The sequence below is a fragment of the Neolamprologus brichardi genome, chromosome 10 (assembly GCF_056152115.1).
Source record: "Neolamprologus brichardi isolate AB-2024 chromosome 10, ASM5615211v1, whole genome shotgun sequence".
NCBI classification, from domain to species: domain Eukaryota; kingdom Metazoa; phylum Chordata; class Actinopteri; order Cichliformes; family Cichlidae; genus Neolamprologus; species Neolamprologus brichardi.
In genome coordinates, this window is record NC_142113.1 from 34,232,577 (window position 1) to 34,249,192 (window position 16,616).

General features: G+C 46.3%; 2 protein-coding genes across 2 annotated transcripts; both read left to right on the forward strand.

Annotated features, from left to right (window-relative positions):
• Window positions 1–1,543: 1,543 nt before the first annotated feature.
• LOC102777151 (alpha-1A adrenergic receptor-like) lies at window positions 1,544–12,300 on the forward strand. The gene is made up of 5 exons (XM_035915548.2): window positions 1,544–2,106; window positions 3,534–3,785; window positions 6,196–6,589; window positions 10,720–10,841; window positions 10,916–12,300. The coding sequence occupies exons 1-5, from the start codon at window positions 1,795–1,797 to the stop codon at window positions 11,252–11,254; spliced, it is 1,419 nt and encodes a 472-aa protein (XP_035771441.2). The 5' UTR covers window positions 1,544–1,794; the 3' UTR covers window positions 11,255–12,300.
• A 1,166-nt stretch (window positions 12,301–13,466) lies between these two features.
• LOC102786556 (histone H2A type 1) lies at window positions 13,467–13,878 on the forward strand. The gene has a single exon (XM_035904433.2). The coding sequence runs from the start codon at window positions 13,481–13,483 to the stop codon at window positions 13,853–13,855; it is 375 nt and encodes a 124-aa protein (XP_035760326.1). The 5' UTR covers window positions 13,467–13,480; the 3' UTR covers window positions 13,856–13,878.
• The last annotated feature ends 2,738 nt before the right edge of the window (window positions 13,879–16,616 follow it).

Here is a 16,616-nt window from a genome sequence, read left to right on the forward strand (position 1 = left end):
TCTAATAACCAACTAACAAAATAAAACAAAATAAAAACAAACCAACAAACACGAAAACACCAGACATCATGATACAGACTTATTATTTGCTCGCTGCTGAAGTCAAAGTAAACTTTATTGTCATCTCCTCTACAGACAGTCCAGCATATAGAGAGACGACGAGGCTCCAGTTACAGCAGTGTAAGTAAACAAACAATAAATACAAGAAGGGTAAGAAAATAAATACACACTTTAGGACTCGGGGTAAAGGATCAATAACAATTTAAAATTTACAGTTTGATGATTTAAAGTCTCAGACAACCCGTCGAAAGGGGAGGGGGGAGGGGGGGCTGCTGCTTCCAAATAGAGCACATTTCATTCATAATGTTGTAAATCCAAGTCCATCATGGATTCATGATCTGAATCCTGGGTTGTGTGAAATCCCAGAAATAAACCTTAGACAAAGTGAATCTGTGAACTAAGGTGTAGGTCTGTTAGGTTGTGTTGATCCTCGCGTTGGGGATTTGTGTTCATACTGGAGTCCAAAATTAAAACCAAGATGGACAAGAAAATTTCAAAGCCATCAGGTGCTCAGTTTAGAAAAAAGAGAAAAGAAGAGGAGGAGAAACGAGCCAAAGATGCAGGTAAGCAGATGTGTGATTGGATGATGGCAGGTCATCCTGAACCAATCAGAATCAGAATACTTTATTAATCACTAAGGAAATTATGTGAGTTACAGTTGCTCCAAGAAGAAATGGTAAAAATAGCAACAGTAACAGACTAAACTCCAAACAATACATTATGTTACAGAATTTAATATTAATTGTCAGTTGTTGATTTGTCCTGTTCTCATTGTGTGACGAACTATGATGGCTGTTTGGTAGCTGTTTGCATACTATGCATACTCTGTCTCTTCATATGTGTGTGTACAACAGCTTTATGTTAATGTACAATCCTTAATATGTTTTGTGTGTGTGTGTGTGTGTGGGGGGGGCGGGGGGGCGCCAGATGGAGTGTTCGCCCAGGGCACCAAACAGGCTAGGACCGCCACTGGCAACAACGTAACCGTATTCTAATTATCACAGATTTAACAGTCTTTTATATTTTTAAGTAACGTAGCACATGTCCGTTACTCCCCAGCACTGCAGGGCCGTGTTTCAGTGTCTCAGTAAATATGAGCCTCAGCAGCGCTGAGATAAACACACGTGATTCATTCGTCTCCGTGTTTACAGCAGAAATATTTCACAAAATTATCATCAAAAACTCACCGAACTGAACTTTTTACCAATTTTTCCTTCAAATCTCATCAGCAAGTGTGTGTGTGTGTGTGTGTGTGTGTGTGTGTGTGTGTGTGTGTGTATGTGTGTGTGCGTGTGTGTGTGTGTGTGTGTGTGTGTGAGAGAGAGAGAGAGAGTGTGTGTGTGTGTGTGTGTGTGTGAGAGAGAGAGAGAGAGTGTGTGTGTGTGTGTGTGTGAGTGTGTGTGTGTGTGTGTGTGTGTGCGTGTGTGTGTGTGTGTGTGTGTGTGTGTGTGTGTGCGTGTGTGTGTGTGTGTGTGTGCCGGTGAGAGTGGGATGCGGTCCTGCGTGTCCTTCACTCAGACTTTCCCACATCATCACTTGGACCATAAAAGGACACAGAGCCGCTCCCGCTCCGCAGCTCAGCCCGAGGAGGAGCTCCGCGGGCCGGCGGGAGTCAGTCACACCGCCCGGAGAGCCGAGCCTCCACCTGCGGGGATTTAACAGCAACGTGGAAACTTTTTAAAATCAGATTTGAGAAAGTGTCGGATCCTCTGCGGGTCTGCGCCACGGTCAGCCATGAGTCTGTGGACTAACGGCTCCTCCGTGGATCTGTTCCCCGGGACAAAGACCCCTCCGCCGGACTCCAACTCCTCCAACCGCAGCGTCGGGCCCCCCGGAGCCGCCCCGCTGGACCTGAGCCGGGCGGTGCCGGTCGGCATGGTGCTGGCATCCTTCATCATGTTCGCCATCGTCGGGAACATCCTCGTCATCCTGTCCGTGGTCTGCAACCGACACCTGCGGATCCCCACCAACTACTTCATCATCAACCTGGCCATCGCCGACCTGCTGCTGGGCACCACCGTGCTGCCTGTGTCCGCCACCCTGGAGGTTATTATCGATCACTCATCGATCACTCATCAACGGTTTCTGTGTTCACATCAGCGAAGTTCAAACAGCGAGGAAGAGGAGCAGCGGGGCGATTTCACTGCATTTATCAGGAAAACACGTGAAATCTTCCCAGAGTGTGCTCGGAGTCAGGATCCTGCAGAGCGCGCAGAGATTTATGAGGATTTATCAGAAAAACAAATCCAAAAATACCAAAATCGTAAAAATCAGAGTCTGAGGTGAAAATAAGGAAAGGAAACTAGAAAAGGAGTGAAGGTGAAGATTTAAGGAAGGAAGGAAGCAGATCTAGAAATGGAAGAAAGTCCTCGTCCAGTTGGCTCAGATATATAATATATATTTATTTATATATATATTATATATTTTATTTATATCTGTATTGATCAGATGGATTAAAGCCTGTAAAGAAAGGATGGCTGTCTCACCAGACTGAGCGTGGAGCACTTTTCCTCGTGTTTGCAGTAATCTGAGTATTTCTGTTATTTTTCACATGTGTTGATTCTGTCTGAGCGACTTAAGCATGAAACATGCAGGCGTGCACTCGATTTGTTTCACTGCCAAATATTAATGTATTGATCCAAACCCTGCCGAGCCTTCGACCTGTGAACGATCAGAGGTGAAGCCGAGCGATGACGCTCGGACGTGGAACATGGACGCTTGTGTGAGCGCGCCCAAAATAAACCGGCTCAATCCGAGCGTTGCATAAGGCAGAGACGATAAGAGAGAGACGTCCTGATCCTAATGCTGGAAGAACAACGTTCCAGGGAAAAGAGCAAAGTCAGAGCAAAGTGAGAGGTTCAGGTACATGCAGAGTTTACACTGCAGGTTTTAGGTGATACTAAAACATAACAGCTCCACTAAATGTGCAGGTTTATTGGGAACTCGCTTTGAAGATGCTGAATTTCTCTGATCTTTGATGGTTTCCTCAGACTCTGAGCTCTGGATTGGGTTAAATTGGATTTGCAGTTTGTGGCTAAACACGACGCTCTTCGTCTGCAGGTCAGTGCTGGAGGCCTCACCGATGCTCGAGTTTGAATCGTCGCCTGTTTAATCTCAGTTTTATTCCAGTGAACTTTGCTGTTGTACTGAACAGTTTACTGGTCACATTTTCTTAAAGTGGCCGTTTCTCACAGCTCGCTGAGCTCAGCTGGTCTCCTCCACATGCTGCCCCCTGCAGGTGGCCTCGAGCACTGCATGACGATAGTAAAAGTGTCCATGTTGAAGAGAACGAAGCGTGTGCAGTTGTCAAAGTATCGGGGACAGCGCCCAGACAGGCTGACCATACACAGGGATTTAAGTCAAGATGCAGGTTATCACTATAACCTCTGACCTCTGAGTTTGGCTGTAAAATGCTGATTTAAAGGTAATCATATCGATTAAACTCTGACCTGAATTGGACTTCCTGTCTGCAGGTTTTGGATTATTGGGTGTTTGGTCGGATCTTCTGCGATATCTGGGCGGCGGTGGACGTCCTGTGCTGCACGGCGTCCATCATGTCCCTCTGCGTCATCTCCATCGACCGCTACATCGGAGTTCGCTACCCACTGCAGTACCCGACTATCGTCACAGAGCGGCGGGCGCTGCTCGCCATGCTGGGTGTCTGGATCCTCGCCATCATCATCTCCATTGGCCCGCTCCTTGGCTGGAAGCAGCCGCCGTCACAGGTATGGCAAATTACCCAGCATGCACCACAGACATGAACCCACAGACTGAACCCATAGACTGAAAGCATGTCTTAAAAACGTGTTCTGTCTCACGTCCAGCAGGGGGCGACTCACCTGATGTAGAAGGAAATGAGCAGCTTTTATTTCCCAGTTTTATTGATGAGAAACATTAAAAACAACAAATCTAAACGACGAGGGTCACATGATCACATCTCAGTATTCATTTATTTATTTTTCTGAGTATTTATATAAAAATATACATCATTCTGTCAAAGCAGCAGCGGAGCCGTCAGAACCAGTTTATATTCACCTGATTAAAATCACTCGAAAGCATAATGTGTTCATAATGTTCCATCTAAAAACACGAAGCATGTTTAACGCAGCTTCACGCTGTGCAGTCAGCGACGTAAGTCCAGTTCACGAATCGTCAAATACTTCAGAAGTAACGCAGAGTCGGAGCAGACTCACAATAGAAATCGTTTTGTTTCACTGATTCATTTATAACCTGTAACACGTGTGACTAACAGCAGTTAACAGCAGCTAACAGAAGCTAACAGCAGCTAACAGCAGCTAACAGCAGCCAGCGTGACTGCTGTAGCTAGCTCTTCCCCTGTAATGCTCATTTCCTACATTTCTTGTCTTTAATGCTAAACTGTGTTCGGTCGTTGTGCACATGCCCACAAACTACACACGTCGTTAAGGCTCATCATCTAATCTCATCTCAAACCGTCTTCAGCTGCGAGCATCACGAGCGCAGCAGAAAGCAAGTCTGAGGGTGTTTGGCGTCGTCATAGATCTGTGTATGAAAAAGACATGGCTGTGTCCATTATGGCGTCTGTTCTGTGGATGGGTGAGTTTAAGGGTTGCTACTTGTGGCGTCGCTGTTCAGACGGTGGATTTTTCCTCAGTTTGTTTCAGGGGCAGGTTTGCTTTCATGAGGACACGTGAAATGTCCACGTTTAAGAACGACTTGCAGCTGTAGATGAGACTGAGGTGATGGTCCTCGCTGAGCTCGGGGCGTAGACCGACGGGACTGTAAAAGTCCTCTGCCTGAATAAAGCACAGGACACATCAGGCTGACAAGAACACAGGAAGCACTACAAGGTAAAAGTAACCCATTACCTCAGAGCGCCCGGGTTTCAAACACATCACCATAAAAGGATGTTGCTGTTCATTATTCAGAAAATATCATCTTTAATCTTTAACTTTTAGAAAACAGATCCAGAGACCTGAGGAGGCGGAGCCTGGGCTCTGTTTCCTGTTACACATCTAGGAAGTGAAACCAGTCCAGGGCTGTATCCCAATTCAGGGTCTGCAGCCTCAACGATCCTCAAGGGCCGCGTACTCAAAGACCGCTAAGGCCAGAAGTGCGAGGCTTGTGAAATGGGACGGTGTAGCCTCCGTAGCGCTGCCCAGGTTGCCTAGCAACCATGATACTAACAGCTGGAAATGTTTCAAACAGCTTTGTTTGACAGAAATGAAGGAGAACATATTTTGTTTGTTTGTTTGTTTCTACATGAGCTTTGATCATTCTCTGATTAAGCTCAGCTATTGAACGGCGTATATTTTAAAGTAAAGGCTTTAAAACCAAGTTAGTACAAACGTCACTAATGTCACATGACTTTGCCGACATGTGGCCAACAGTAATGTTTTAATGTTCTTCGTTATTAAACATTTGCACATAAATAAGTGACATCATATTCAGTACTTACTTAAAGTTTACTCTTCCAGCGCCCCTCATCCGCCATTTTTTTTCGGCAAAATTATCCACACCCACTGCCGCGCTATGCATTCTGGGATATGTTGGGCCACGAAGTCTACACCGCCACGTCCTTAAAATTCAGGGAAATGAAGGACGCATTTGAGGGCCGCATTTCGAGCAGCCTTTGGATTGGGACAGCCTTCGTCGCGTCGCTGTGACGTAATCGGCCTTAAAATGCGGCCTTTAAGGCTGCAGACCCTGAATTGGGATACAGCCCTGGACTCCCTCACAGAAACAGGAAGTTTGTCTTTATCGCAGCGTTGAATGAGGTAAACAGATGTTTTCATAAAGAGCGTTTATTCCACAGAAACGTTTAAATGTTTCTGTTTATGGAAAAATGATCTTTTTACTGGAATCCTGTTCATTTTAAAAACCAGTAAGAATACATGACTGGAGGGATTATTAATCAGGAAAAATCTCGCCCTGTGTTAGCTGGGATAGGCCCCGCCCCCGTGACCCTGACTAACCTGTGATATTTGACTCTTTTCTTTGATTTCTGGATGATTTCGCTGACATTTCTTTTAAAAACACGTGTCCAATGACGTCTGCTGCCCGTCTCAGAGGCCTCACAGGTGACGCTCGTGGTGCAGGTGTAGTGTTCAGGTGTGATGTCACGGTTACACGTCTGACCTGTGCTTCCTCCTGCAGGACGACACCGTGTGCCTCATCACCGAGGAGCCGTTCTACGCCCTCTTCTCGTCCCTCGGCTCCTTCTACATCCCGCTCGCCGTCATCCTCGCCATGTACTGCCGCGTCTACATCGTTGCCAAGCGCACCACCAAGAACCTGGAGGCCGGCATGATGAAGGAGCGTGCGGAGGACTCCAGCGAGCTCACGCTCAGGATCCACTGCAGGAACCAGCAGATCCAGGAGCTGTGCCCCGCCTCCAAGGCCAGCGGGGGCGGGGCCTCGACCGGGCGCAGCTCACTCACCGTCAAACTGCTTAAGTTCTCCCGAGAGAAGAAAGCAGCCAAGACGCTGGGTGTGGTGGTGGGCATGTTCATCCTGTGCTGGCTGCCCTTCTTCCTCGCTCTGCCTATCGGTACGTCTGCACTTCCTCTTCACTCATGCCATCGCAACAACACATGCTCACAGGTGACCTTTGACCCCGTCGGCACCGTTATCAAAACGCAGCCTTCAAACACTCGAACCTTCAGGGTCAGAAGTCAAACCGTGTTAAAACCAACGAAGAAGAAACAAAAACGTTTCCAACTTTTTCTCCGACCTGGTTTACGGTCTCTGACAGGTTGCAGCTCCAACAGCGCCACCTTCAGTCTGTTTCAACCTCCCCTCACACTTCCTGTTTACAGTTTCAGTTTGTTAGAACAATCAGCCAATGAGGCTTCAGTCTGTTTGTGATTGGTGGAAACATTACTGAACTTAGCTGGCCAATCAAATCATTACTTCCTGTTTGAAATCCAGAGGAGGTGAGCTCTGATTCACCGTTATCATGATCACAGAACAGGAAGTGCTCGTTCATGCTTCTGGTTCCTGTGCTGCTGTTAGCAAGAAACAGGGTCAGGGGTCAAACCTTTATGACCTCAGGTGAACAGCTCGCCCTGATCATGTGATCGTTCTTAAAGGTTCAGACTCAAATATGAGACACGAAGAAGAAATCAGAGTTTGGAGCGAGTGCTGCGCTCACATCTGGAGGTGATCTGGTGTCAACGCCTCAGATTCAAACTTCAGATAAAACTGTAAAGCCGCGCTCCGGCCGGCGCGGGATGAAGACGAGCAGAATCCGGCAGAAAATTGGACTCGGTCACGGTGAGGATGTAAAGAGCTGCGACGGCGCAGCAGAAATCCTCCAACAACATCATTAGAGGAGAAAAACGGGTCCTCTGTTGGCTTTGGCAGCGCGGCGGCAGCGGCTGATTATTTTGGGTTTCATAGTTTAAATATTTGAAGCTCCGGCTCTGCGTCAGCGGCCAATCAGAAGCCAGAGATAATGGGACCGGTCCCAGGAATGACTCGGGGCGTCCGCGATAACGAAGCGTGCAGGAAGTGAAACACGCTTGCTGTTTCTTTATTTTCTGTCACAAAGTTCCCACATTAGAGCCATCAGGCCACGCCCCTATTTGTAAACAAAGAGCTCTGAGCCAATGAGAGCAGCGATCTGAGGTTGATCTGAGGTCGGAGCTCCTTTAAAGACCCGGAAAGATCCAGAAAGAGCAAAACTGCACCTGAGCAGGAGGGGGAGTGACGACGTTTAGCACCTGCAGCTCTCTGAACATTAGTCCAGGTGTGTCGGCTCTGTGGACTTATTCAAACTCATCAATCTGAAGATTTAAAAACAGGAAGTGATGTAAACAGAACATCTGACACTTACACGAGGCTGTACTTTACCTGTGTCAGACTCACCTGCTGTTTTACACATTTTTAAGCCTCCATGTTGGGCTCTCGTTTCAGGAAGTGACCACAGTGAAGTTATCAGCTAATGCTAGTTAGCTCGGTCTACACACACACTACGCTAATTTTACCACAACCCTGTCTCCGCCTCCTCAGACGCTCTGTTACTACAGTAACGTCACAGCAGCCACGTTGTTGGTCACATGATGTCATTAAAAAGGTTCCAACAGCACAAACATGTCCGGAGCTCCAGCTCAGGTGAAGCTAGCAGACAGCTAACAGCCACCCTACAGTAACAGGTGGCCACGCCCCTAACAATACAGACTTTAAACAGATGAGTAATGAAGCATCCTCTCTGAGAGCGCAGCTCTGAGGTGTCACGCGTTCACAGCGGCGGTGCATATAAGGAGGTCGTCGGGCCTCCGAGCGCCGCGGAGTGGAAGGACTCAGACCTCCTAAAAAGGCTGCTGGAGGAATCCCCGCTGATCCGCCTCAGCTCGGCTGTAACTCTCTCAATAACACTGACTTATCTCAAAGAGCCCGCCAATCACACCGGGCCTTACCCACAATCCCGCTGACTTCAGGTGACCTCTGGACCGCCATGGGTTTCATTAGAGACAGACAGCGGTGGCTTACTTTGGGCCGCGAGCCTCTGATCCGCTGAGTCTCAGAGAAACAGTCGCAGGATTGGACGAGCTCAATTTAACCCACCGCTGTTTTCCCGAGACACACGAGCCGTCCACGGCTTTGCGCTTTTCTACATCCGTCGAACCTCGTCAGGTTAAATATGGCTCAGTGATGTCGTCACACCGAGTCACAGCAGAACTTCCTCCTCAGAGCTCAGACTTCATCTGCAGGAGCAGGGAGCTGCTCCTGCAGATGAAGTCAGTGAATGAAGCTCTGTTCATAATAATCCTTCTTTGTCTGACATCATGAGTGTTTGGAGCTATGGGCTGATTATTAGAACCTCCATGTTTAACCTGAATGCTGCTGCGGGACCCACGACTGTCAGAGACCGCCGCCCACTGCGAGCGCTCCCTCGCTCCGAGCTGCTGACCTTCGTCACGCTGCATCAGCTCCGTGCTGAGTCATCATCTGCACTAAATCAGCAGAGGGGGCAGCCCCCCCTCACAGATGCTGCTGAGCGCGCTCAGAGAGGCTCACAGCACGGGAGGATGATGCTTCAGCTGGAGCACAGAGACACGTTTATAAACACAAACGTGAGATTCTCTGGTTCCTCCGCAGCGCGCTCGCGTCCACAACAGGAAACAGCAAAAAGACGCTTTAATGTGGACAGTGATCAGAAACCAAAGAAGAAGAGTGTCTGGAACCTGAACCATCACCAGACCAGGAGCTTTGCTTCCTGCAGCACAGAGGTGCATCATGGGAAACTGCAACATGTTCTAAACTTCAGTCAGTCGGCTGCAGGATCACCTTACAAGTCCATGTTCAGGGCAAAATAATCCTGCTGCTCAGGAGGCAGAATCCTCTGACACCAGGAGATCACCTCCACCTGAGAGAGGAGGAGGAGTCAGCAAGGCGTGATGTCTGCGCTCTCACTGAACCTCAAACCTGATTCGTCCACAGCTGCCAAGTTTTTACTGGTGTCGGTTTTATGGTTCCTAGCTCCCACCTGGAGCTCCCACCTGGTGCTCACACCTGGAGCTCACACCTGGTGCTCACACCTGGAGCTCACACCTGGTGTTCACACCTGGAGCTCACACCTGGAGCTCCCCTGCACAGAGACCGATGATCATGTCTTTATAATGAAGCTGATCTCTGACTTTATGAGATGCCAGCATGAACTTAGCCTGTTGTTGAGGTGCAGGTGGAGACGGAGGTGGAGGTGTGGGGGTCGAGAGCTCCTCATCACTCTTTGGTTTGATTGCAGGTTTCACTCGAGTGTTTAGTTTGTGAGGGCTTTGATTGGTCTGCGGTTCAGCCTTCCTCCTCCTCCTCCTCTGTTGCGGCTCTGCAGGGCTGTGTTGTGGTGAACGCTGCCCTCTGCTGGTCATAATTCTGTCCTGCAGCTGTTTCTCTACATCATGTTCACCAGGAACAAAAGTCAACGTCCTTTCAAAGAAAAACGAGCAGAAGTCAAAATAAAAATTATTTTTATTTAAGAAATAAGACAATTCCTGCTTCGGTCCGTCCTCCTTTCACACAGCTTCAGGTTCTTCATCAGAGTCTTCCTCCTGACGTCTGTCTGAGGGTCTGAACACTGAACTGATGGTTTAACACCTGGATTGTTGTCTGTACACCTGAATCTGGAATAACACGTTTGATCAGCTGACTCTGATTGATTACTCTATTTGGATGGGAAACAAACATCTGCATCCATCTGTACGAACAGTCACACACTTCATTTGTTTAACAAAAAAAGGCTCATAAAGTGTTTAAAATGAGACTTTGTTACCAAATAAGACGGATTAGTGAGACAGTGAACAGCCACGTCCTGCTGCAGTGGAGTGGACGGTATGTCCTGGTTTAACATGAACTAGCAGCACTACAGTGATCCTCCCACACTGATGTTTACTTTCTGTGTCCTTATTTACCTCTCAGGTATCAGTGCTGTCACTAGTTAGCTAACATGAACTAATGTTAGCCACAACCAACCAATCACATGACATCACGTTTGCACTGACGATGTTTTTAAAACTTGAACTTTAAACATTTATTTGTTAAACCCAGCGTCACAAACAGACTTGCATCGGTGTGAGGGCTCATCATGTCCCTGTAAAGCAGGACAGAAGTGCAGCAGTCTCACCTGAAGCTTTGTGTTTGTTTGTTTATTTGTTTGTTTGTTTGTTTGTTTGTGCTCAGGCTCATTCAACAGCAGCCTGCGTCCTCCTGAAACCTTCTTCAAAGTCATCTTCTGGTTGGGATACTTCAACAGCTGCTTGAACCCAATCATCTACCCGTGCTACAGCCGCGAGTTTAAACAGGTAACAGTTTAAGCTCCGCCTCCTTGTCCTCCTGCAGCTCCAGCTGACTCCTCCCCTCTGCTTCCTGTCCTCAGGCCTTCATCCGAATCCTGCGCTGCCGCTGGAAGAGGAAGCGTCAGGATTGGCAGGCGTACTACAACTACCGTGGCCATCAGGGCTCCAACAACTCGTCCTTCATGAATGGCAGCCAGCAGACGTTGTCCTCCGTCAGCCCGAGTCCGCTCTGCGTCACCTCCAGGCTCCACCCACCGCCGTGGCCGTCTTCCTCCTCCTCAGACAGAGACGTCCTCCCTGGATCGGGGGCGGAGCGAGGACGGCTGAGCCCGCGGCCTCCACTCGCTAAAAAAGCCGGGACGGGGCGGAGCGTGGGAGTGGGACGAAGGACGTCAGTGAACGGGGATGCTTCTGTCTGAGCCGCACAGGATCCTGGAACGCTGGCTGCAGCCTCAGATGTCAACGCCCCTCCCTGCTGTTAACAGGAAGTGGCTTTAAAAACACTGAATGCACAAAACGCTCTTTCCGTCCAGGTGTGGCGACCGGACCTGAACATGGGGTGGAGCTCCTCACCTGCTATAAACACGATGTTGCGACATGCGGCGGGTTTCTGGCAGTTCACGGCTGTCCACGACACTAAGACTTCAGCACGAAACCTTTAATGTGAAAATCCAAGCATCCTGCTTCTTTTTTTCATATCAAAACATTAAGATAATAAATCCAAATTTCTCCTAAAACAAAAACTTTGTTTTAATGGAAAAAATGAAAAAGAAACAGCACAGATGTTAAAAAAGTAAACATTTTATTTATTCAGTTATTGACGAGGTATTTATTTTATTCAAATAAATCAAAGTTAAAACATTTAATGCTTATTTAACCCTACTACTTCTTCTTCCTGCTCACAGACCAGCTTAAACGTTCGTTACGCCCCCTGCTGGACTGGACTGAGAATGAGTTTTTCAGGAAAATAACAAAATAAAATACAAACATGAATATTTTGGTTTATTAAGGAAATTCTAAAACTTATTAAGAAAATCTTCTTAAAGTTCTTAATGTAATTTTGTTTCACAATTTATCTTTTGTTTGTTTTTTAAAGACCTTTATTCTGAAGGTCTCTTAACTCAAAGTCAAAGTAGTTAGTCATAAAGGGCTCTTATTGTGAAGGTCTGACATCACTGATTAGTTAAAGACTTTTATTGTATAAAGCTGCGCCTGGTGGTCGTCTGAGGAACTGCAGCTAAAAACACTAATACTGAAATATTTATTTTAGAACAAAAAATGTAAAAAGAAAAAAATCCAAACTTCTTAATTAAAAACAACTTGAATTTTAATCAAAAAGTTGAATCTACAATCTTAACACGTTTATTTATGATTATTTGTACTTTATTTATATTTCCATACTTCTGTTGTTGTAATAAGTGACCTCACTGTAAATTAAACTCATTCATCTAATAAATAAAATACTTTTATGGGTTAATTATTATCGATTATCGTGTGTTTATTTAACTGCTAATTGATTATTTTTGATGTGTTTCTTTCAAAACGTGGTTCGGGCCATTTCATAAAATCCATATGCAATCTGTGTCAGTACAACTCGGCCAATAGCTTGCGGGGAACAGCACAGTGATATTTGCATGAGGTGTGGTCATCAGGAAAAGACTGCCTGAAGGAAAGTCGATGCTGATTGGTTAGACTACAACGAAAAACGTGACTTTTCCAGGAAGCTCCGGAAAAAGAACAGCAAAAGATAAAGAATGTGCCTGAAATGGAGAAAAGAGGCGTTTATACTCCTGATGAAACCACAGCGAACTGAAACGGCCAAACACGTTACTGCGCATGCTCTGTCGGACTTGGAACGGTCCAGCCAATCGCACGTGAGAGGCAGTGTGATATTAGCATGCAGCAGGATGACGACAGTAACGCTTCAAAGTAAAAGAAGAGAAAAGAGCTCAGATATGTTATTTTACTGTTTTATTTAAATAAAAATTCACTGATAAACTGACAAAATATGACACTTCTGTTATTTTAAAGGAGGAAATGCTGCTCGGATAAAATCAACATGATGATCGTTGTGGAATATTTAGGCTCACAAACAACTTTATAATTGCAAATTAATTATATTTGTGCATTTTTGTGATTTGTGCTTTAACATCAACGTCTTACTGTTCATGACTGATGGGAGAAAATAAAAACCACCCCGGATTTCTCCTCAGCACTGTGGCCAGGCTCACAGTCCTGCTGTAACGACTCTTCACTGCCCTCGTACAGCACAGTGAGCTGCTTGCTGTGTCCTGTGGGCTTTGTTCGTTTACACCCTTTGTGGGTTTTTTGTTATTATATATTTTTGTGTTTTTATGTACAGTTGATGAATGGATGAACATGGTAAAGTACCTTAGGCTGTAAATACTGATGTGTTTGACGCAGTTCGCATTAAAATTGTCATCCATATAAAAATAAAATACTTTATTTTTATTTTGAAAATCACAACGCAAAAACCAAAGAAACCGCAGTGCCGCTCGTTCCTGATTGGACGATTAGACTTACTCTCAGCCTGACCAATGAGCGAGCAGCAGGTGATTATATAAACGCGTAGTCTCTGCCTGAGTCCATGTTCTCGCGGGAATAGCACGAAGTCAGTTACAAAGATGTCTGGACGCGGAAAGGGCGGAAAAACCAGAGCGAAGGCAAAGTCCCGGTCCTCCCGGGCCGGGCTGCAGTTCCCGGTGGGCCGTGTCCACAGGCTGCTGAGGAAGGGTAACTATGCGCAGCGTGTTGGCGCCGGCGCCCCGGTGTACCTCGCGGCGGTGCTGGAGTATCTGACGGCTGAGATCCTGGAGCTGGCCGGAAACGCCGCCCGAGACAACAAGAAGACCAGGATCATTCCCCGCCACCTGCAGCTGGCCGTCCGCAATGACGAGGAGCTGAACAAGCTGCTGGGCGGAGTGACGATCGCTCAGGGCGGCGTGCTGCCCAACATCCAGGCCGTGCTGCTGCCCAAGAAGACCGAGAAGGCGAAATGAAGCTCCGGGAGAAGCGCGCTGATAATAACGGCTCTTTTAAGGGCCACACACCACATCTGAGAGCAGTACGACCTTAAATGAACCATGGCGGGTCACAGCCCGGACTCACTGGTCTGACCCGCTCTGGGTTAATGTTTCTTCACCTTAATCAACCAAAAGCAGCTGTGACACAAACCTGTGTCTAAGTGTTGAAATCACACCGTGTAGTTCACTATCAACTCCTATGACACGTCATAGAGGACGCAGTCGCACTACAAAGGCCAGAATACCCGCGGCTGTTTGTGTTCGCATATTTATCTCTACTCACAATAATGTAACGCACACTCAGACACACCTGTCTCAGTGTTGGTCCTGAAAAGACGTTTCAATCCTGTGCTGCACATTTTACACTGTTATGATCTGAACGTTTGCTTTAAGATGAGCTCATGTTTATTAAAGTATAGACTCCATATAAGGGAAGGACGACAGGATAAAGACGCTGTGGAAGAGATTAATAACCAGGATGATTCAGTGCACAGAGGTCTATTAAGACTAATAGTGAAGAAGAAACACCCACTGCATCATGGGAATGCCCCAGCAGCCTACACCTGCAACATTTAGGCTCACAGTTAACAGCTACAGCTTGTATACAGGTGTGTTTCCTGTATCCCTGCTGTTCTTCAGTTTGGGTAAAGATGCTTTTCTCCTCACTCATGTTCCTTCCACACATCACTGTATGTACGTGCGCCTCTCCCCAGGTTTGTCTTCCTGTCCCCCTGCAGTGTGAAGGAGGTGTGGCAGACCAGCCCTCTGCTCTAGTTTTGGAGGAGTTTGTTTAAAAGAGAAGAAAAATAAAATGATTTGATTACAGCAGAATTTACACTGAAGATCCGATGTGTTTGTGCAGCTGAGGGATGGTCCAGGCCCTCTGATGTGCTGTGAATCAGACATGATCTCACTGTTAGCATCATTGCTGTACCAGTTTCGTACACCTGGAGACCCAGCTGGGACTCCACCCCTCACTCTCAGGTGTCCTCACCGGTCTGTCATTCGGTCATCTTGTTAACTTCCTGACTGAAGGAGGACAATGTCTGCGTCTGTCCTCATCTGCTGTGACATGAATTATGGCTGTGTCCCAATTCAGGGTCTGCAGCCTTAACGGTCCTCAAGGGCCGCGTACTTAAAGACCGCTGAGGCTGGAAGTGTGAGGCTTGTGAAATGGACGGTCTAGCCTCCGTCGCGCTGCCCAGGTTGGGCCACGAAGTCTACACCGCCACGTCCTTAAAATTCAGGGAAATGAAGGACGCATTTGAGGGCCGCATTTCGAGCAGCCTTCGAATTGGGACAGCCTTCGTCGCGTCGCTGTGACGTAATCGGCCTTAAAATGCGGCCTTTAAGGCTGCAGACCATTGTATGTTCTGTATACTGTTTCTTAATAAAGTTTTATATTTAAAAAAAAAAAAAAAGGCTGCAGACCCGGAGTTGGGATACAGCCTGTGTTTACTCATTTTCCATGAGGAAAACTGATTAGCGTTTGTGTCATAATACCAGGCACGTGCAGAGGGGGGGGCTAGAGGGGCTTGAGCACCCGCCCCTTTCCTGATGGGTGCCCAAAGTGCCCTTTTGTTGAGGCAACTTTTTAAAAACATTTTTTTTATTTTTTTATTTTTTTTAATGTGTGTGTGCGTGCGGAGTCCTGTCAGTCCTCCTCAACAATAATATTTAACTATTAATCACAGTTTTGCTAAATAAAAGGATCTGGCTTGCATCAGTCACATGATCACATTTAACCAATGATCGCTCTTGACGGCAGAACGCGCTGGTTACGAGCCGGGAACGAGCTCACAAAGAGCACGCGCATTTTTTGCAGTCCGGAGCTGAGAAACACAAGTTAACTCAGAGACACAGACTGATGCGACAAAACCAGTAAGTAGGTGTACAGCGTACACTGTAGTGTATAGCACACAGGAGTGTTAGCTTATTACGTACACGTTGGTAAGTTGAAACAAACGAGCGTGCTGTGTGTGCAACAGCGTGACAAACATTACCTGTCCTTTTATTAACTGCACAGGTAGTGCTGGTCATAGCTGCTGGCTACCTGTGTAAGGCTGTCATGGGTCTGTAGCTCTGTCACCGTTTTAGGGAACATATTTAGTTTTAAAGTTTCCGGGCTTTTCCTGCCTTTCTGGAGGGATTATATTTCACTAAAAACGGTCTAATATGCATGTCCACATAATTATGCATTATTATAATTATAACATATTAAAAAAACATACGCTGTATTTTAAAGAACATACATTAAGAAGCAGATTATATTAGATTTATATTTTAAATAAGACAACATTTGGATTTTACAGCAGTAAAATTATTGTATCTCTACATTTTAAAAATGTAATAAGCTTTGCCCTGCACAGAGTGGATAGTGAAACAAATGGACTCATCATAATGACATTATTTCATATTTATTACTTCCCCCTCCTCATTGCTTTATTATTGCAGCTCTAGTAATAAATAATAATGTAAGGATTCTGGATCAGCACCATAGTATATACAGTATTCTGAAGAAGGTCTAAAATGTCCCTGTGTGTTCGTGCATGTGTGTGTTTTATTTAGATGGATTTTTAAAATATATATATTACTCATGATATAACATTGTGCAGACATGGCTGGTAAGGACACGAGGAGGAAACAGTAGAGCTGTGTGAGGCTACTAAAGGCAGGGCTATAACATTTTTCTGTCATCATTTTATTATAGATTAAGTGCAAGAGTTGTTAGGTGTGG

What these genes read in the sequence shown, in the direction of transcription:
- LOC102777151 (XM_035915548.2), top strand. Translation starts at nt 1,795, where the DNA reads ATGAGTCTGTGGACTAACGGCTCCTCCGTGGATCTGTTCCCCGGGACA. An exon ending in CTGTGTCCGCCACCCTGGAG is followed by an intron (nt 2,107 to 3,533) that starts GTTATTATCGAT and finishes TCCTGTCTGCAG; the next exon opens with GTTTTGGATTATTGGGTGTT. An exon ending in CTTCCTCGCTCTGCCTATCG is followed by an intron (nt 6,590 to 10,719) that starts GTACGTCTGCAC and finishes GTTTGTGCTCAG; the next exon opens with GCTCATTCAACAGCAGCCTG.
- LOC102786556 (XM_035904433.2), top strand. Translation starts at nt 13,481, where the DNA reads ATGTCTGGACGCGGAAAGGGCGGAAAAACCAGAGCGAAGGCAAAGTCC.